A 22,290-nucleotide genomic window follows, 5' to 3' on the forward strand; every position below is an offset into this window, starting at 1 on the left:
TCATAAAAACATGCTGAGATGGCACGATATGTGTTTCATATAGATTGACATGTCCTCCACATGACTCAACGTTCAGATTTAAGAATAAGATATTTTTTTCACCCAAGATTTTTACAAGCGGAAATGTACGTTTCTGGTATTCTTAAATCTGCAGTCATATGGAGGACATGTTAATCTATATGAAACACATATCATGCCATCTCAGCATGTTTTTATGATTGAAATAAATAAATTTTTATACACATTTCACACCTAAAATGTCAGGCCCTGTCACAGACAAATTGGTATATGTTAGAATGGTTTCCTAATGAATTTCTTTGATACAAATAGCATTTTCTTATTGGTCACATGTCCCTGATTGTATCTAACACGGTTTTGTAATTTCTATAAGGAATATAAGCAACTTTTCGGTCAACTGTAGTACTCAAAATCACAGAATACCCCGCCAGGCTCTCATATAGTTGTAAAAAATCTGCCTTTACATATAGGAGATTTTTTCAAAAACATAGTAGTGGATATATACTCCAACCTTCATCTACACAGTTACAGAGATTAATTCATCAATATTTCCTCAAATATTACATTTTTATAACATAATTTCCTGTGTGACAGAACTGACGGTGCTGTGACAGGACTGACTTTATGGATTTAGTTGATGCAGAAAAAGTTATTTTTTGTGTTCTTTATTTAAATTTTGATAAGCATTCCTATTTTAAATTATTATTATAATTTTAATGTTAATGTAATATTAGACTATGGTAAAGTTCAGCCAAGGACATATAATAAGGGCCTAATTCATTAGAATATGACTGACAAATTAATAAACTAATTTCCTTTTATTTCAATATAAAAACATTTCATTTAACAATTTATTAAAATTCCATTCAACAATAACATGGCCAGATACAATAAAAATAAACAGCTAGAATTGCACAATGGCACAAACACAGACAGGAGTGAAAACAAAATTGTAATGGTACTACTATGTTAAAATTAATTTAACAATAACAATTACCAACTTGAATGGCACAAACTCAGACAGGAGTGAAAACAAAATTGTAATGGTACTACTATGTTAAAATTAATTTAACAATAACAATTACCAACTTGAATGGCACAAACTCAGACAGGAGTGAAAACAAAATTGTAATGGTACTACTATGTTAAAATTAATTTAACAATAACAATTACCAACTTGAATGGCACAAACTCAGACAGGAGTGAAAACAATAACCCCGTGTTGTGCTATGCGTGTGCAATAAATATAAATATAACTTCATAATATATAAAGTATATTTTACTATGATACAGCAAATACTGTATAGCACGAAGTAAAGTAACCGTGGTGGTACCACATAATATTACGGCTGGTATGGTAATATCTGCATTATTACTTAGGAAATTACAAGGTAATAACGGAAATTGCATGTAATTTCCTAGGTAATAATGTAGATATTACCATGGTATCTGGTATGAATTGAAATAATTACAGTCTTCATTACTCAAAGCTTATATATATGATGACAATTACATCTATATATGAAGAGTTTATTTGCAAAACAGATAACTCTTCAAAAATCATGTTTTTTATTATGTAATCATGTTTTTATTGTGTTTTATTGTGTTAGTTAGCTGTAATTATTAGGTTTTTTTTTTACCTAATCAAAATAACCCAACTAAAGTTTGAGTGAGAATTGTTAAAAATGGAGTTATCGGTTTTTTCAAATAAACTCTTCATATGTGTCACGTATCCGGTCCATGAACTTCCGTCTGCTAGCCATCAGAGGTCACCCTTTCCATTTCATTGACTCTCGCACTACACACTGTTGCATATCACCCCGGACTACATATCCCATCATCCACTGCACTGATGACACGCACACAGTTGATTGCACACAGCACTGATTGCACACAGCTGTAATCAATCACACATCCCCTATTTAACACTCAATTAGAATATGACTGACAAATTAATAAACTAATTTCCTTTTATTTCAATATAAAAACATTTCATTTAACAATTTATTAAAATTCCATTCAACAATAACATGGCCAGATACAATAAAAATAAACAGCTAGAATTGCACAATGGCACAAACACAGACAGGAGTGAAAACAAAATTGTAATGGTACTACTATGTTAAAATTAATTTAACAATAACAATTACCAACTTGAATGGCACAAACTCAGACAGGAGTGAAAACAATAACCCCGTGTTGTGCTATGCGTGTGCAATAAATATAAATATAACTTCATAATATATAAAGTATATTTTACTATGATACAGCAAATACTGTATAGCACGAAGTAAAGTAACCGTGGTGGTACCACATAATATTACGGCTGGTATGGTAATATCTGCATTATTACTTAGGAAATTACAAGGTAATAACGGAAATTGCATGTAATTTCCTAGGTAATAATGTAGATATTACCATGGTATCTGGTATGAATTGAAATAATTACAGTCTTCATTACTCAAAGCTTATATATATGATGACAATTACATCTATATATGAAGAGTTTATTTGCAAAACAGATAACTCTTCAAAAATCATGTTTTTTATTATGTAATCATGTTTTTATTGTGTTTTATTGTTAGTTAGCTGTAATTATTAGTTATTTTTTCCCTAATCAAAATAACCCAACTAAAGTTTGATTGAGATTAACAACTTAAACTTGTTATGGATGGAGTTTTTTTTCTCTCTAAATAACAGTTTTTAGCATAACAAAACTATGAAAGCTGTAGGTCCAATTTGGCTGAGGACAAGGACAGGATTTGTAATTTTCAAAAGTGTTTTTAATAAATTAAAAAATATCTGAGAACCTAATGAATGCCATATTCCTTTACAAAACAACTCACAGAAATCAACCATCAGTCAGTTTTAGACCTTTTTTGGATGTAATACTTTTTATTCACTGTAACAAGTCAAGGACAGATAATGTACATTTCTGGTAGAATGTCCCCTATATATATGTCCCCTTCTTGCCCCGTTGCTCTTTAGTCTGAGGACAGGTCCACATAAAATTATTTTAAGAAAGACTACTTTTTAATAAAAGGTTATAATAAATTACAGGTGTGTTCTCTGTGCAGTAGTGCAGTGCAATAAGACATATGGCGACCTGTATTTTGTTTTATTAACACATGTATAATCCTTCAGAGCTTATAAAAATTAAATGATTAACAATTGCATAGACATTACCTACACATAAACACTGATATAGCCTAATAAATATATTGTTGTAGTTATCTTATTTATGGTTACAGGATTAACAGACAACACTCAGAGAAATAATTTGTGTCAAAACACATACTGTTACTTGCATACACGAAAGTAGACAAGCTTAGATACATTTTTATAATCATTGAGCCACATAAAATATGCATAGATAAATTATATAAATGAATAAAGAGAGACATAAGTATAGCAATCCTTTTGAGGGACTAATAGGAATCACTTAGTAGTTTTAATAGTTTTAAAGTGGTTCCAGCCCACAAAGGTGTTGATTCGTCTGAATGGAAAGGTCGCTATTAGAAGTAGCTTTTTATTTGGTTCCAATGAGTCATTTGTTAAGGCATAAATGTTCAAACAGAAGCGCAAAATGAAATATCATCTTTTAAACCTGCTCTGTTGTTAAAAGCGGCTATGCTCTTTAGGAGACCATATGGTTATAACTCCCCTGCCATCCAGCAGGGCAAAGAAAGGGTACAGCTTCTCACGAAAGTGTCCCGTGAAGGTGTAGATGTGTGATTTGTTCTCTGCATTGTAGAACGAAATCTGTCCCTCTTCGTAATCAATGTATATTCCCATCTTTTGGGGCACCAGCAGCAGTGGCAGTGTTGTTTCGGGATTGGTGCATGCAAAAAACTGTCGTGTGCTGCGCCACAGGACCCAATAACCAGTAGAGGGATTCATTGGAAAGCGGCCATGCCTCTTTGACGAAGCAGTTGTCACTCCAACTTTCCAATAACCATTGTTTGCAAATTCCACTTCCCAGTAATGACGGCCACTCATGTATCCCTCCCAGCCTAGGACGCAGGGCAAGCTATCAAATCGCTGAGGGCTGAAAGGCAGATTGGCCTCTGTTTGGTCCTCCTGGACTTTCTTGTGATCATCAGAGAGCTGCAGCCAAGCTTGGTTGGTCATGGGATCAAGAGTTACATCAGCTATTTGAGAGAAAGTTGTGAAGGCATTAGGACTAATGCATTTAACACTTTGTTAATGTTTTTGTGCATGTCATTTAAATATGATATAAACTTACCTTCTGCACTCACAATCCAGTTCCATACTGAAAAATAAGAGAAAAATATTGTAGACACCACATTTTAATACTCAACTGACTAGCTAAGAAACTTAATCATCACGACAGCTCAATACACTCCCATGGCAAATTGTAACTATGGACAATTTTTACAGACTGATAACACATTCCCACAGTTATTAACATCGTAAATATTTTCATATAAAATATTTTTTTTAATTAATGTACATTTATAACACTGTACTGTGTTTTATTTTACCTTGCATTAAATTTCAACTATTAAACTCAAATTTGACATCTTTCTTTCTTTTGAGCGTAATGAATCTCTCAATATTTTTTTTCCTTCTTTTGGCAAGTCATAGAAATGCTATCATTTTTTAATATCTCAAATGTGCTCCATGGGGTCTGACAAAAGTTATAGTTACCTGAATTAGGGATGTATCGTGGCATGCCTGTTTGAAAACAAAAAAGAACCAAGAAAAAAAAGTTTAAAAATGTATATGAATATTAATTGGTGTACTTTTCAGCTTTATTCATTTAAGGTTAGATTTCGGATCCCTCACCAGCTTTCCAGGTGCGTTGCTTAGCTGCAAGCCATAGATGAGGAACCATGCCCTAAAATAAATATAAAACACATGCATTAGCAGCAAGCAATTTTAATAAAGGGATCCTATAAGACACCCTACATCTCTTATCCTGTTCATTAGGATTAAAATGACATGATATATGATGTATTTACAGACTTTGTTGTTTGAAGTTGCAAATCAAATAAGTGGACCTGTTGCCAAACATTTATCACACAGATAACACACTGATCGTAATTCAGCTAATTTATGATTTTAAAATCATCCTTAAATTTTTCATCACTTTTAAACAAACAATTTGATATGTTTTTCTGTCACTGTTTGTACAGTACATAATAAATTCTCTCAAATGCAAATTCTTAAACATCAAAGATGGTAATAACTGGTCAACCTGCAGTAAACCAATGCTGCTCACTTGCACTTTGCTCGTTAAACAACCAGAATGAATTCATTTTTTCAATTCCATACATTTATCAGCACTATCTCTAAAGCAATTTATTTTTATAGCCTCACACTTGCCCCTGATAAGAAAATATAACATATATTACATATTCTATCACAGGAGTGGAACTATTGTTTATTTGTGAATCAGTGTTATTGTTTGTTTCCCTAATAAGATAAAGTGCTGCAATATTGACAAAATATTAGTCTCTAGTTTTTCATTTATATAATCGGCATTTCCTCATTAAAATGGCAGCACTTTCCAAAACAATCCCAATATTACACTACACCATGTCCCAAGCACAAATAGTGACAGAAGTGCATTCATAGCCATCCAACCTTGCTGTCTTCTTTCAGCAAACTCCAAGTGATGAACTCCAGCAGTGGCATGAGGGAAACCAGCTTCTTCTTCTTCAGTCCCAGGAGACGCAACAGCCGTGCCAGTTCATCTCCCAACATTCCAGAGCTCTGCATTTCGACAGAAAGAACAAATATAACTATATAATATATATATAATATAATAATACTTTTGATAATCCCTTCTGATTATCTTATCCATTAGGCTAGTTAAATGTACATGCACAGTATATTAAAGTGCCATTTTACAAGTGGACACTTTGAAAGATAAACTAATTCCACGAAAGCAGAAAACCATGACTGGACTTAGGACAACTTAATGTGTTTGTGACAACGGATAAGAGACCTGATAATATAGATATGCATGCTGTCCCACCTCTGACACACTCTGTATCTCTTTGGCCCACTGCGTGATCCTCTTCTGTACCACCTCACTCTGATCTTTATCCTCCTTTGTGTCCTCTTCCTCCTCTTGATCAATCCTCTCCTTTATCCACGGATGTTTTTCAGACAGCTGGGTTCACACAGGCACAAAGAAAGCTTAGTTTGAGCAAGCCATCATATATGATGAACAGAACAGTGTGATTGAGAAGTTTGTCTTTTTTTATAGTAAAGTCAATTTCACCTTGTCTACACTTTGAAGTTCACTGGCCCACTGCACAATAAGCTTGCGACTCTCTTCAAGACTGCGCTGAGTTCTGGGGTCTGTCTGACGCTCTGCCTGCCTGCTGCACCCTTCACCAGGATCATCCTCATTCTGTAAATCACAGACACACATTTATGGATGTGTGATATATATATAGGAAGCATGTCGGTTATCAGATGATATTAGATGTTTGTCTCATTTATTATCAGTTGATTTTGGATATTTAATTGTGCATGCTCACTTCCCGTATTTTTACATTTGCCGTCATCTAATGCTCACTTAACCTTTAAAAACACTGACAATTTTATAGCACTGTCAAATGTAATTTTTTTTTGCACATTTTTAAATGAATATCCATTTTTCATACTGTACATTATAATGTTGTGATACCTAAATTTACTTGTAGCATTTAAAATGATTTTAGTTCTTAGTGATTCATCATTTGTTTATTTAAACAAAATAGTAAAGATATTGTTTTCATATTGTCTGTTTATCGGTTATTGACCATAACATGACTACAAACTTTGGCTTATCACTATCGGTCTAAAATCAGTGTAGCCCTAAAATCTTTCTTCCTTTGCCATCTCCCTGATGCAATTTTTGTTCTTGATGTCAGAGACAAAATGTTTATCGAATTCTTCCAGTGCTCGTATCCAGCAATGCCCCTCTCTCTGATACTTAAAAACAGCCATATACTGTCCATGTAGACCCATTGAGACTGTATTTGAAAAAAATTAATAAATAAGTATGATATTACAGACGATATTAAATAATTTACTTTGATGTTGCTATTTAAAATGGAAATAAATAACTGAAATATTATCTGAAAACTGTTCACCACATACATAGTGTGAGACAAGGCCCAGAATATCACATGCAGAATTGCTAGGTTATTGATATAGGTGTTATCGGTTACCCTGAGAAAACATAAACTAATCATCTAGCATCATACATTTCTCACATGGCAACGCTTATCATATGATAGCATGGATAATAAAAAGTCATTGATTGCCACTGAGTTTGCACGCGAAGAGGAGTTTCCAAGAAACTATTACTTAAGCTGTTAAACACATCTGTCTGTATATATACTGTATATATATATATATATATATATATATATATATATATATATATATATATATACACACACACATACACACACAAACACAGTTTTTTAATATTATTTTAATGCTATTACAATTTTAAAATAATGATTTTAATACTATTTTATTGTTATTTGTTATTGTTATATTTAATTACTCTTTTTCTTGTCATTACTTGTTTTCTGTATTTTTTGGCAATAATGGACTTTTTATTTTTATTTTTTTAAGAATAGTATACCAGTAAAATAGTAAAATAATCCATGGTCTACCTTGCAGACTTGTGCCACCTGTTGCTTCCAGTGGTTTATGAATCTGATGCACTCATCCAAGCTCCGGAGATCTTTCAGACCTTGCTGACGTTGCCTTTGCTGGAAACAAACACAAAATAATAACCAAGAGTGTGGTGTACAAGTTATTGTGATCATAGCTGAACATTGATCTACCACATAACATCCGTGAGTGATTTAGTATTACCTGTGAACGGGTAGAAAATCCACTAATGTTCTTGAAGGGGCTGGTGGGGGCAGAACTGTGGACCTGAATATCTTTCTCTGATAGTGTCCAGCGCACGACCCCAACAGAGTTACTCTGCTTCTGGAGCACTGCGGGCAGAGGAAAAGAAAGATGGAAGGATTCAGATTTAATTAGTTTTGTATGACTGTGGTTCCAGTTGGAAATGAATGTAATGTGTTACAATTAAACAGAAACACACGCATGCACAACAGACAGCTCTACTTGTGTAATATTAAGAAATAAAAAGAGAACATGTATAAGAGCCATACTGTTGTTCTTCAGGATGCTCTTCACAGTCTTTGCCTGTTCACCTATACAAGAGATATTTTTTTAAAGTTATAACTTTTTTTAGAGGGATGTATTTATATTATCAATGCAAATTAACTTAATAATACTGTTATTATGTTTTACTAAAAATCACAATCTGGATGATGATGAAAAACATAATAATAATAATACAATAACAATAATCATTATTATAATTACTCCTGTTGATAACATAATGGGCTTGATTCCCAAGGAATGCATGAACTCATAAATAGCTTGAATGCAAAATAAGTTGCTTTGGATGAAAGTGTCCGCCAAATGCATAAATGTAATAATAATCACAATATTTCTATCAAAGCAGTTAATAATATTAATTTCTTAGTAATGGCACCTTGTAATTGACATCATGATAAAAGCCATGCGTGACACTCAAATGAGACTTACCCATGATGAAGTGTTGGGGAGGCAAGTGAACGCTGAGGGTGTCTGGTGAAAATGAACGTTGGCGCTCTCTCATCCCTAGTTTTAGTTCATTGCCTGCATAGTCTGGACTTTGGACCTGAATTATTACTGTCATGACTGTATGAGGTGGAGAGCAAGAAAAGCTACGTGATGAGATAAAGTCTTTCCCGGCAATGATTCAGAGAGTAGTCAAAGTGGCATGATGCCAAAAAAGGAGAGTGAATACACTCACACACTGCATATCATGCATGAACTATCATGTTACATGTGCATTTACTGATTCACTGAACACTCACTAACAGATTGTATGTGGAGTTGTTCATCAGATGAACCTTTTGCATAATACTCAAAAGACCTCACATTTGTGTGAGCATCCTTCCTCTGCATGGCTTTAGTAGCCAGTATAAAACATGGATGGTTATGTGACTATAAACAGGTTGTATAACTATCAAAAAATGAATGCTATCCACATGTGAGAGAGTTAAAGGTGTCATATGATGCGATTTCAAGTTTTCCTTTCTCTTTGGAGTGTTACAAGCCGATTGTGCATAGATAAAATCCCTGAAGTTGCAAAGACTAAAGTCTCAAAACCAAAGAGATATTCTTTATCAAAGTTATTTTTATTTCATTTTCCAACTTTTAATTCATGAATCTTTCAAACTGTCCGTATGTTCCCCATGTTTAGTTAATTTTTTCGTGTTAACCAGAAATGATTTGGGGAAATATACTTTATTGCTCCAGTTAAACTGAATTTGATTTGAGGTAGCAAACAGGACGCGGAATTGTAATTTGTATTTTCATTTCAATAGAATTCAAATATAACTACTAAAAAAAAATCACAACGATTATAAGCACTTTCAACTTGACTCATATAAATAAACACAATTAGACTTGCATTTTATACAGAAACATTTAATGTCTATAAAGCCACGAGGAGACATTTCTACTTATTTGTCATTTCAGTGGCATTCTATTTAATCAATTAATTTAATTTCTACACTGTGGGGGAGTTAAAAAGTGTTTGACTTTTGTTTGATGTCAATACATATTTTATAAAGTTAGCTAAAAATGCAATTTTGATGTCTAGAATAAAAATCAAGCTACATAGTTCACATAATAAAAAGACGTCATAACAGAGCAGGCTATAATGCACATGAACTTTAACTGCTGTAACTTCTGTGTCATCTTACCTTTTTTTCCAGAGTTAATGCTATTCCAGAGCTTTAGCACAATTGCACGTCTGAGAAATAATCCCAGAAATCTCTCCTGTTTTTGCATATGCTTTTTTATTGCCATGCTCCAATTACATACACAAAATGAGTAAAAAAAAAATCAGCCTGAGAAATTGTGCATTGGCTTGAAAAATGGTTAGTAGCATTATTCTGATTTTAAGTAGAAGTGGTATCTACTCAGGGGTTTGTGGTTAGGAAGGTTGCAAAATAGATTTTACTTAATCAAAATAGAGGAAAACAATTAAAAGCTCTTTAAAATAAATTTGTATTAATCAATATAAACACCTTTCAAAAGCCATAAAAAATATGGTAACAGACAAATAGTAAAGCCTCTCTCACTCATATGCATTTTTACTGTAACCCTCAATGAATAAAAGCTGATCTTATTTAATAAAGCTGTACATTTGTTTATAATGTAGTATCTCTGTGATCTTATTTAAGCAAATGACAGCTGGTTGAGTACAGTTTATTCTCCGATCATGCAGTGAAGTGCGGGTTAATTCCAGTTTTGGAAAAACTGTTTAAAGATAACAGTCTCTCTGCCCTGTGGTAAAATCTCCACCTGTAAGACAAAAAACATATATAGATTACAGAGGGTCTGGAATCTATTTATGAGGTGAGGGATGGTGTTATAAAATCAAGATTTTTAATTATTTTGCATAATGCCTCAAAAAACTAAAGACAATGAGCATAGAATAGTAAACCATAGAATACTTTTGTAGACCACTGGCAAGATTGTATGCTGCATGAAGTTAGAAGACAGATATTGTACATATCTAATAGTCAATCACTCACCCTCATTATAATCAGAATTTTATGTGCACATAACTTGCAGCACCAAACAGAAGTTCAATCTGTTTAAGCAGTCAAACTAAGCCAGGCACAACAGCATTAGCTGACCTGTGTTTTCATCTTGGGGTAATTCATTTGCTGAATGAAGTCATCTGCCATTTTCAGAGCTGTCCTCTTCTCTTCTGCATTGGCTCCACTTCCTGCCAATGACAAAACAGAACAAAACATTTTACAACAACTTATTTTCGATGAAATACTTCCTTGAAATTGCGCATATGCATGTATGTACACTTCTCCGATCATGCAGTGAAGTGCGGGTTAATTCCAGTTTTGGAAAAACTGTTTAAAGATAACAGTCTCTCTGCCCTGTGGTAAAATCTCCACCTGTAAGACAAAAAACAAATATAGATTACAGAGGGTCTGGAATCTATTTATGAGGTGAGGGATGGTGTTATAAAATCAAGATTTTTAATTCTTTTGCATAATGCCTCAAAAAACTAAAGACAATGAGCATAGAATAGTAAACCATAGAATACTTTTGTAGACCACTGGCAAGATTGTATGCTGCATGAAGTTAGAAGACAGATATTGTACATATCTAATAGTCAATCACTCACCCTCATTATAATCAGAATTTTATGTGCACATAACTTGCAGCACCAAACAGAAGTTCAATCTGTTTAAGCAGTCAAACTAAGCCAGGCACAACAGCATTAGCTGACCTGTGTTTTCATCTTGGGGTAATTCATTTGCTGAATGAAGTCATCTGCCATTTTCAGAGCTGTCCTCTTCTCTTCTGCATTGGCTCCACTTCCTGCCAATGACAAAACAGAACAAAACATTTTACAACAACTTATTTTCGATGAAATACTTCCTTGAAATTGCGCATATGCATGTATGTACACTACACTGAAAAGTTTGGGGTCGGTACGATGTTTAAAATGTGTACGATGTTTTTTTGTGCTCACCAAGGCTGCATTTATTTGATCAAAATACAGTAAAAGCAGTAATACTGTGAAATATTACTACAATTTCAAAGAATCGTTTTCTACTGTAATATTTCAAATGCAATTTATCCCTGTGATTGCATAGCTACATTTTCAGTAGCCATTACTCCAGTCTTCAGTGTCACATGAGCCTTCAGAAATCAATTCAATATGATGATTTGGTACTCAAGAAACATTTATTGCTGAAAACAGTTGTGCAGCTTTATTTATTTCTTTATTCATTTTTGTGAAAACTGTGAGACTTTTTTGAGAATTCTTTGATGAATAGAAAGTTCAAACAAACAGAATTTATTTGAAATAGATTTTTTTTGTAACAATGTAGAAGTTTTTTACTGTCACTCTTGATCAATTGAAAGCATCTGTGCTGAATAAAAGGTATTCATTTCTTTAAAAAAAAAAAAAAAACATTTATTGCTGAAAACAGTTGTGCAGCTTTATTTATTTCTTTATTCATTTTTGTGAAAACTGTGAGACTTTTTTGAGAATTCTTTGATGAATAGAAAGTTCAAACAAACAGAATTTATTTGAAATAGATTTTTTTTGTAACAATGTAGGAGTTTTTTACTGTCACTCTTGATCAATTGAAAGCATCTGTGCTGAATAAAAGGTATTCATTTCTTAAAAAAAAAAAAAAAAAAAAGGTTAATTTACCAGACACATACAGGCCAAACTAAACTATTTTAGCTGCATTCTAAGTTATTAGGATAAACATACACAATTTTCTTACCTTTCCAAACAAAGATTTTTCCATTGGCCCCATTGTCCAGGATAAAGCAGTCATCACGTACCAGCAAGTCCTTGGCAAATGGACTTTTCTCTGACACCTTGGTCAACTTCATCGACCCTGTTGCATCTGAAACCTATGAAGAATTGACCATTTTTTCATACTTGATGCACATGAAATGGAATGACAAGGTATGTTTTTGTAGACCTTTAAGGAAATTTCATCCATAATAGGTATGGATGAGATACCTAATGGCTAGGATTCATTCTAACACACACATACAGTCCTATGGATTTTCCACAATTTAGATGAATAAATACAAGGTTAATTGTGGGTTGTAGTACCTTGTAGAGGGAGGCAATATTGGATGCATCTGCTTGACTGTCCTCCTCTGGAGTGCTTTCTTTCAGCTCTGGCATTGGACCAAGAACCTTTTTTTTTTGTAACAGAAGACAGAAAAGATTTTTTGCTTTAATTTGAGTGCAAATAAATAAAAAATAAATAAACAAATCAACACCCACAAACTTAACCTTCTTAACCTGACACTGCTTCCGGGTCCAAACCTCTTCATTTCAACAGCCTTTATGAGCATTATATATTTATATCACACTTTTAAGCTAAGCTTTTAAAAACTCAGTGTACACTAGTCTCCGGCCACAAATATACTTTTTTTTTCATAATATACACAATAATTCAGAAACGGTTAATCACTGTCTGGCCTGAGATTTCAGTATGGAGATAGAGGGTAGAATCGTGACATTTTAGGTAGCATTACAGCACTCGGTGAATGTACTTTAGCACAATTTGTTGTTTCCTTATGGGTACTGAGGGAGTTTTTAGACAAGGGAACTGTGACAGGTGATTTCAGACAACCGGGGACTGAACTGCACTGCAAAAAAAAAAATCTGTGACATTTACAGTAAAATACCGGCAGCTGTGGTTGCCAGAACTTCACCGTAAAAAATATGGTAGCAATATTTTAGGTTTTACAGACTTAACTTAAATTAACAATAAAATACCGTATTTCATTAACTGATGTAATGTTAATAAACCAACATATTGAAGTGTTAATATCTGTTTTGAACCATTGTAATGCACTGATAACCACCAAAAACAGGTGGTGATGAGAAAGTCACATGATGAACCAAAGCTCATCACAAACAGCTTTTCTATGAGCTGAGGAGGGCAATACTTATATATAGAAGGTGCACACAGTGTCATTCACACAAACATTAAACCCCATCATGGTACACACATGATACTGAAATAATGCAATAAACATTAATTAATTTAACAACATTAGATGTAAGATATACACCCTAATGTACACAACTGATAAGAAAAAAACTAAGAAGAAACATGTTATTTCAACAACAAAAAAAGTGTCATGCAGGGAATTCTGGGAGTATCAATTTACGGTTTTTCACTGTAAATTATACAATGTTTTTTTTTTTCACTTCCAAAAACTATATTTTTAACAGTATTTTACTGTAAAATTACATTAAATGTAATTACATTTATTCACCGTATATAGTATGGAAACTTACTGTTAAAAAGTTAACAGGTTTTTACTCTAGCATTTTTACAGTCTTTTACTGTTAAAATCACAATAATTTTTTACAGTGTGGGATTCTAGAGAAGTGTAAAAAAAATTTTTGTAGAAGTTTTTTTTGGCAAAATACACTGGCATGTTGTTACCTGTAGCATTTCCTGTGTCTCCTCTCCCTCACTGATGTTAGTGATCTGGGCTTTGCCGTGTCTCTCTGTGTCTCTGATCAGAGCGGCGATCTCCCTCACCTTCTGCTTCTCAAAGATGTTTGCCTGAGATCCTATCCATGACACAATCGTCTGCAGAATAAAAAGATTTAGATATTCATTTCAAATAAAAGCTACATGGTTTGAAATATTGTTACAATTGAACTGTTTTATAATTTAAGATTTTTAAAATGTCATTTATTCCAGTAAATGTCAGCCATCTTCAGTGTCACATGATCCCTCAGAAATCATTCTAATAAGCTCATTTGGTGATCAAGAAACATGAACTAATTATCATCAGTGTTGAAAACAGTTGTGGTGCTTAATATTTTTGTGAAAACTGTACAAAATGTTTTCCAGGACATTTTGATGAATGGGAAATTCAAAAGATCAGTATTTATTTGAAACATTTTATAGCATTATAAATGTCTTTACTGTCACTTTTGATCAATTTAATGCATTCTTGCCGAATAAAAGAATTAATTTCTTTAAAAAAAAAAATGTTACTGACCCCAAACTTTTAAATGGAAGTGTACGACGTATATAGTCAATAGACATACACAAATACACACACCTCGCCCAGGTCGAGTATGAAGCAGTCCCCTTTGTTAAAGCTCTGCCAGCTCAAACCCACTTCTTTGGCTCTGATGTTACGCTTCCCTTTGATTTGGTATAACCTCTGAACGGGTCCAGATCCAGACTGCGTTCTTCTGAAGCCAGACTCCACACCTCCCTCCTGTAGAAACAAAAGAGTGTGACTTTGCAAAGAACATAAACGCTTTTAATTTAATTATGCATAGAGTATAACTATTACAATCAGTTTATTTTTATTTCAAGTCTGTTTGTATATATGTGCTCTCTCAGAAAAAAAGTTATAAAACTGTCATTGGAGCAGTACCCTTTCAAATGGTACGCAGGCTATTATGAACACTTTAGGTACTAATATGTACATTTAAGTTAGTATTTTGTACCTCTTAAGGATAAATAAGGTAGAAAGATGTAGCTTTTTTACTTTAGGGTACCACTCCAGTGGCAGCTTCGTACCTTTTTTCCTGTGTGGTTGTGTGTGTTAACATTATCTCATATCTCACCTTATAGCTGACACCTCGGGGGAAGAGGTTCATGAACTCTGGGGACTCGTAGCCTTGAACCTGCCTGTGCTGGACCGGATCTCCACCCAGGAAGTTATCCAGCTGTGTAGCCAACATGGCACAAGCTACCTGTTCATCACGAGACGATTTTTCTCCTAAAAAGGAGAAAGAAGAAGAGAGAACATGAATATATATTCAACCTTTTCAACATAATATGGAATTCACATACATAATTCAGTTTACAAACATCCTCTTTTACATGCCAGTAAAAAAGTCAGCGAAAACAGACAAGAGAAAGCAATGAGGCATAACAGCTAAATCATTCCGTCAGCATGGTTGCCCCTGGAAACGACGTGTGTGTTAACACTCATGCAATATTGCACAGTTCAGCCCTGTGTGAGATGCCTCCAACGCAACCACTTCCTCTATCTGCACAATTAGACTTTGAGCAACAGTTTTTCGGTCTGATAAACCAAATGCTGTGCTGTTTGACCTAAATGAAAAGCAGTTTGTTGTAGTTCTGGGCGATTAACCAAATTTTATTTTCAATCACGGTGAATATTTATTTATTAATTTATTTAACATTGTTTGTATTTGTTTTTCAACACAAGTATACTTTAGGTTCAAGTGTTCTTTAATTCAATAAAAGCATGATGTGTCCAAATTTTACAAAGTAACTGTAAAACAACCATGATCTCAATAATAATTATTAAATAATCAAGATTTTGGTTTTTACCTTAAATAGATAGTTCACCCCAAAATTAAAATTCTGTCATAATTTACTCACACTCAAGTTGTTCCAAGTTTCTTCTGTTGAGCACAAAATATATTCTGAAAAATATAGGTATACTGTAACCAAACCATAGTATTTTTTTCCATATTATGGAAGTCAATGGCTACCGTCAACTGTTTGGTTACCAACATTCTTCAGAATATCTTCTTTTGTGCTTAACAAAAGAAAGAAACTCATACAAGCTTGGAACAGCTTGAGGGTGAGTAAATGACAGAATTTGTTTTTTTGGATGAACTATCCCTTTAATTAAGCAGCCCTGGTTTGTGGCAGAGCCAAAAAATAACGCATGGCACTAGGTACACCATCAAACTTTAAGAGGTCTGTGGATGTTCAGTACATGGAGGTACATGTAGAAGGTTCATGAATGAATGATATGGTGGGGTTAGGAACTGAGACCAGGTATTCTGAGTAAAGAAGAGATGAGGGTGTTTATGGATGAGGCATGGCTAAATAGAAGGCATGGAAGAAGATGGCTCATCATGCTGGCATCCAGCTTTATGTTACCTAAAGCACCGGATACACCATAAGACAATAGACCTAACTGAGGTCCTGTCACGGGCCTGCTGAAACATTAATAGGCTATGAAAATATCCGCCCATGCCTTTTTCCCTTGGGAAAAATCCCTCTCTCATGTGCATCAGCCATTCAATCCCATCTTTCTGTGTGCTCACTCTGACTGGGTCAGGCCCACTCGACTGTCTGATCAAGCGTATCATTTAACTCAGCGGCTATTGTCTCTCTGTTGTCTTTCAGACCCCATACCCTGCTACAAGATGAGAATGAATCGTGACTGACTAATCCTGACAGGTCAGGAGTCTCAGGACTTAATTTCTTTCTTTTAACTTGCTGTGTATTTTACAATTATGATACCATGATACATCGGTACTAGTGTTTGTGTAGTCTTCTTGTTAGTTTTGATAAAATGTCCAACACTGAATATTAAATATGGATATTTCTACAAAAAAAATAAAAATTATTTCTGCAAAACATAAAAGATTTTAAAGAATCTTCATAAAACAATATTCATAATGACCATGTCTTTCAAGCTTCAAATGTAACAAAAATATTTATTTATTTAAGATGAAAGTGACAAAATGAATGAATAGAGAAAATCAGCAGCTATCATCTCACCAATCCACATGTGGAGGTCTGCTCCCTGGTCACCCCGGTTATCCAGCACAAGATAGGAGTCACCGTTGAAGAAAGCCCCCAGCTCACCTTGGGCCAAGGGAACAGCCTTCATCTTCTCCACTCGCCAACATCTCAGTCCCGGCTGCCTGACCTCATCACCAAACTGTCCTGGAGCGGCCTGAAATGGGAGCATTCTGCAGAGAAACACACAAAGGGGCGAGGAGGGAGAATCAAAAAAGAATAACAGATAAATAAAGACCCCAAAAAGACTAGTCAGCAGACATCTGATTTCAGATTCTTTTATATATTTATTTGGCATGGTACAAATAAATCAATCAGTCTAATTAGGATGCTCTTGTGATGTTCTGACACTGACAGGAGATCTAGAATAGAGCTTCATTACTTCACTCTCATGTAAAGAAGACTTTAAGACATGCCATAGAGAGAGCCAGACACGTCCAGTTTCACAATGCCAAGGAATTTGCTCACATAATCACTGTTGTGAACATATATAAACAGCTATGACAGAGTTGAATGACACTGCTCCTCCCTCTTTATCTGTTCATTTGGTGCCACATTTTCTGTTTAGTCACCATTTGGGCATGGCACCTCATAAACTACAAGGAAGCACTAGCAGGGAACTACCCCGTCATAAATATTGTGTTTTGGTTTTGGCTTCTCCTAGTTCTTCATCCCTTTATGACACAAATGTTATGTTCGGTTTAAAGATTTTACAAGATATGCTATATTAAAATCTAGTCATTTCTAGAGAAGATAGAGGATGTAATGAGTTGTGAGCTAGACGGTTTCAGTCATAAAACATCATCAGAACCTTTTCAAAATGATCATATGATGAAGTGTGGTAGAGCACGTAGAGAGTTTGGTTAACCTGCTCGTGTGAGAGGCATACATTAAGCAATTAATCTGATTAGACAGAAGTTATATGTGCCCTTCATGTCATGAACAAACAAAGACATGTTATCTTGACCTCAGTGTTCTAACAGCTCCACTTCATTGAGTGCTTTAACACACCACCCTCACACTACAGCAAGGTGTAAAGCAGAAACTAATACTGGCTTCTCATGTAAGCAGATGTGAAAGTGTCTCAGTTTAAGCAAAGTGGTCAAAAGTGTGAATGACAGGCACAACTACAGTGAGTCATGCAAACCCACAGGGCAAAGAACATGCAAGCTGGCACACACCCTGACACAAAACCTTCAAAAATAATAACTGAGGATCACAAGGGCCAGATCCACATTACTGTCTGATTTGAAACAGGATGCAACACTCATCCATGATCAAAATTGCAGACATGGAACTAATGATCCCTTTCCGTGATCATTACCATTCAGAATCCGCGTAATTAACTCAAATCATAACCGCTATAATATGAAAAATATTAAATAAAATAAAATAAGATGTAATATAAACTAATTAGTGCTGTCAAACGATTAATCGCATTCAAAATAAAGTTTTTATTTACATAATATATGTGTACTGTGTATATTTATGTATATATAAATACACAAGCATACATGTATATATTTAAAATATATATTTACATGCGTGTATATATACAGTATATACATATATAATTTATGTTATATATAAATATAAATATTTTATATAAAAACAAAACATATTTTTCTTAAATATATACATGCATGTGAGTGTATTTATATATACATAATAAATATACACAGTGTACACACACATATATTATGTAAATAAAAACTTTATTTTGAATGAGATTAATCGCTATTAATCGTTTGACAGCACTAAAATAATATAAGAAAGGGAAATATTCATTAACGGTGACGTGTAATTTCTGTGCTTTTAGCAACACCAAGTGGAATTTTAAAAATAATGTTGTGTTCAAAATCGCATTTTGTCACCTTGTCGGAATATTCCCTACTATTTAGTAGGCGAAAAACAGTACTCGAAAAGAGTAGTATGTCTAAATTAATAGTATTTATAAAACAGCAGGCGAAAAGTACCCGGATGATTTACTACTTCCAGCGAGATTCTGAAGTGCGCATCCAATGGAGACTTTACAATCCCATGAGGCCACATTAGAAGATCTGTGAATAGCAGTGAAGCAATGCAACTGACATCCATAAGTAACATGGCAATGACAACATGGTGGATGTAGTATGTCCGGATTTCATTCATACTACACACAAACATAGAACTACTTTTTAGCAATCGCGAAGTTCTTAACAAATGTAGTAGGCCAACATATTCAGACAGCATGCAAATTCGGACGCAGCTTCATGGTAGGTACTACGATTTAAGTATAACTAATTTGTGACTGTTAAAAATATGTTGTATAATACGTGTTTAGTATGAATGTAATCCAGATGTACTACATCCACCAAGCTGCCAGTGCAAAGCTGTCTATTAAATGCGCACTTCAGCCTAGTGTTTTATGAATACTACTATTTGGGCATAGAAATTAATGCACTGCTTTTCATTTACTATAGAGAGATATGCCTGTTGTTGGTTTTCAGACATGTTTCCTAAACACTCCTCCCGTTTTCCATTGGTCAACAAACAAATAATCTGCCACACCATTGGCTGACTGAGTGTCACTATTGTGAGCTGGGAGTGAAACAAACAGCTTCAGTGTTACACTTCTACTGAAAATCAACCTACAAATGGTTTACTTGTAGTTGTCTCTATGTATACAAAGATTTGAGCATTTTAGCACTGAAAAGAATACACACTTTCACTTTAAATTTTAAACAGTGGTCACCAATGATGGGACACAAGATTGTTGCTGCACTGAAAATAGTAGTATGCCATCTACTACAGAACAATATGAAATATGACAAACATACAGGTACAGCGCAGGATAGTGGAATGAGGGCCCATGCGCATAATGTGAAGACAACAGAAGCTCGTAGTCTCCCATGATAAGTAAAGAGTGCACTCAAAGCTATGAAACACACTTGTCCACTTAACTGTAAAACCCCTTCGGCCTGCTCCGGCATGCTTTCTGAGTCCAGCTCCATTCTGCCTGTTCCAGTGTGTGTGAGTTTACCTGGCCTGGTTAGCTTATACGTGTCCAGTAACTGGACACGGGGGAATAATCCGAGCGGCCCTGCCGAGTATGGCCCACAGCGAGGAGAGTCGGGTTGCCTGACAAACGCTAAACACTAGCTTGATAATTACGGCAAGGCACCATCCATCTTTCCTCCACTCGTCAGAGGGAGTCGATGGAGGAAACACTTTAAAACATGGCTTTTGTTTCGAAAACAAAAAGTTCAAATTTTCAGAGGCTATGAACCAGTGGTAGAACCGTACGCAAAACTATAAGTCAAGACAGTTATTCATTTAATTATCATTTATTCGTTTTGACACCATTTTTGTGGCTCAATCCAATTAATTAGCTGAAATTCTATACGTTTCTTTGTATTAACAGCTCTCTAATGATTTTTGATGAATTGTAGGCTGACAAAAGGAGCTTGGCCTAGTGGCTCATAGATTACAAAACAAATGCAAATGACCAGTTAATGTAGACCAAAAATGATAGTTTCCAGAAATTATGAACCAATGGTAGAACCATATGCAAAACCATTACCAAGTCAAGACAGTTATTAAGTTACAATTAAATTTTTTGACTATTGTTTACTAATTTTGAAAACATATATTTTGTGGCTCATCCAACACATTTTTTTTTTTTCATTTTAACACAAATCTCGAATAATTCTTAATAAAATGTAGGCTAACAATATGAGGTTGGCCGAGTGGCACATAAAAATGAATCAATCAATAAAATAACCGCCAATGACCGGTCAGCGTTATTACATAACACAGAGAAATCAAAAATTGATGATAAAGCAGTTAAATAAGCAAAGTGAGAAGAAAAAACTGATAAAGAAATTGATAAGGCAAACTGATAAATAATCTGTTATAGCCTACATTCTTAAAAATAAAGGTGCTTCAAAAGGTTCTTCAAGCGATGCCATAGAAGAACCATTTTTGGTTCCACAAAGAACCATTCAGTCAAAGGTTCTTTAAAGAACCATCTCTTTCTTACCTTTTTGTAATCTGAAGAACCTTCTTTCGCCACAAAGAACCCTTTGTGAAACAGAAAGGTTCTTCAGATGTTAAAGGTTCTTTATGGAACCATTTAGACAAAAAGGTTCTTCAGTGGCATGGTGAAGCACCTTTATTTTTAAGAGTGTATATCTTTCATTGGAGACATGCAAGTAGATCGTGAACAGATAAATTGCAAGAGACAAGGGTGGAGCCATAAACATTTTTTTTCTTAAAAAGAACTGCAATCAAAGTGTTATCATATAACAATCACTCACTGGAGCGTTTGTTTAGTAGTGTTCAAGAAAACACAAGCTATTTCTGTAAATGCATTTCATTTTAGATGCTCACCAAGTTCCGTATTTTAAAAATTCAGAGTCAAGATCAAGATGTGCAAAATATTTGACTAACCTTTATGTTTAAAACGTTAATGAGCAGCATTTCTAAACAAACACATTTTCAAATGCAACCCCTTGAGTGCACATTTACTTTAAGAAATAAGCTAGATGTGAGCCTAAGGACTAAGGTGTGGAGCTTTGGGAGTGTCTCTCTTGCTTAAAGTTCTCTCTGCTTTAAGTTACTTTGCTCTAAAATGAATTTGGCAGAACAGTTTTGGCACAGCCTAGTCTTGAGGGTTATGCATGTATAATCTGTGAGTTTCTGAGCAGATTTACAGTGCTTACCTTGCTGCTGTTGAAGTTGGAGAACCCTGCAGTTTCGAGAAAGGAAGGAAGAGAATTTGAGAGAAGAGAAAATGTGAACAAAATCACTTCCTGCATTAGTTCTGGCCCAGCCCCCTTGAATACACCCCTGTCTAAACAAACAGATGTCAAAAAATGAGGGGAAAAAGGCAAAGACACAGAGAGTGACATTCACAGATTTGCTAATAGTTCCAACAAATGCATGGCCTGTTTTGACTCAATTTGACTGCAGGAAGACCTGGACTGTGTGGACTGAAAGAGAAGAAAATATCTAAAAATCACATTTAGCCAGAGAGGTTTCTCAGTTTCTCTTGTTATATATATACAGTGGGTACGGAAAGTATTCAGACCCCCTTAAATTTTTCACTCTTTGTTATATTGCAGCC

The 22,290-nt window shown here is 34.5% G+C and overlaps 2 protein-coding genes and 1 long non-coding RNA gene across 3 annotated transcripts; all 3 read right to left on the reverse strand.

The window, feature by feature from the left end:
- Window positions 1-3,510: 3,510 nt before the first annotated feature.
- On the reverse strand, window positions 3,511-8,916 carry LOC107556575 (E3 ubiquitin-protein ligase TRIM39-like). Its single transcript, XM_016239710.1, has 11 exons — window positions 8,620-8,916; window positions 8,178-8,219; window positions 7,870-7,997; window positions 7,665-7,763; window positions 6,272-6,403; window positions 6,023-6,160; window positions 5,629-5,757; window positions 4,828-4,879; window positions 4,690-4,716; window positions 4,265-4,291; window positions 3,511-4,169 (listed from the first exon to the last, which is right to left on the reverse strand). Exons 1-11 carry the CDS (start codon window positions 8,750-8,752, stop codon window positions 3,637-3,639), a joined length of 1,440 nt encoding a protein of 479 aa, XP_016095196.1. The 5' UTR covers window positions 8,753-8,916; the 3' UTR covers window positions 3,511-3,636.
- Window positions 8,917-9,907: 991 nt separating this feature from the next.
- On the reverse strand, window positions 9,908-10,858 carry LOC107556577 (uncharacterized). The gene is made up of 2 exons (XR_001605296.1): window positions 10,770-10,858; window positions 9,908-10,431 (listed from the first exon to the last, which is right to left on the reverse strand). It is a non-coding gene; the product is annotated as an uncharacterized lncRNA (long non-coding RNA).
- Window positions 10,859-10,959: 101 nt separating this feature from the next.
- On the reverse strand, window positions 10,960-22,120 carry LOC107556576 (macrophage-capping protein-like). Its single transcript, XM_016239711.1, has 9 exons — window positions 21,887-22,120; window positions 17,163-17,356; window positions 15,239-15,393; window positions 14,722-14,883; window positions 14,091-14,240; window positions 12,737-12,823; window positions 12,396-12,528; window positions 11,384-11,475; window positions 10,960-11,045 (listed from the first exon to the last, which is right to left on the reverse strand). The coding sequence occupies exons 2-9, from the start codon at window positions 17,353-17,355 to the stop codon at window positions 10,980-10,982; spliced, it is 1,038 nt and encodes a 345-aa protein (XP_016095197.1). The 5' UTR covers window position 17,356; window positions 21,887-22,120; the 3' UTR covers window positions 10,960-10,979.
- Window positions 22,121-22,290: the final 170 nt, after the last annotated feature.

The sequence above is a fragment of the Sinocyclocheilus grahami genome, unplaced genomic scaffold (assembly GCF_001515645.1).
Source record: "Sinocyclocheilus grahami isolate Dianchi unplaced genomic scaffold, SAMN03320097.WGS_v1.1 scaffold573.1, whole genome shotgun sequence".
NCBI classification, from domain to species: domain Eukaryota; kingdom Metazoa; phylum Chordata; class Actinopteri; order Cypriniformes; family Cyprinidae; genus Sinocyclocheilus; species Sinocyclocheilus grahami.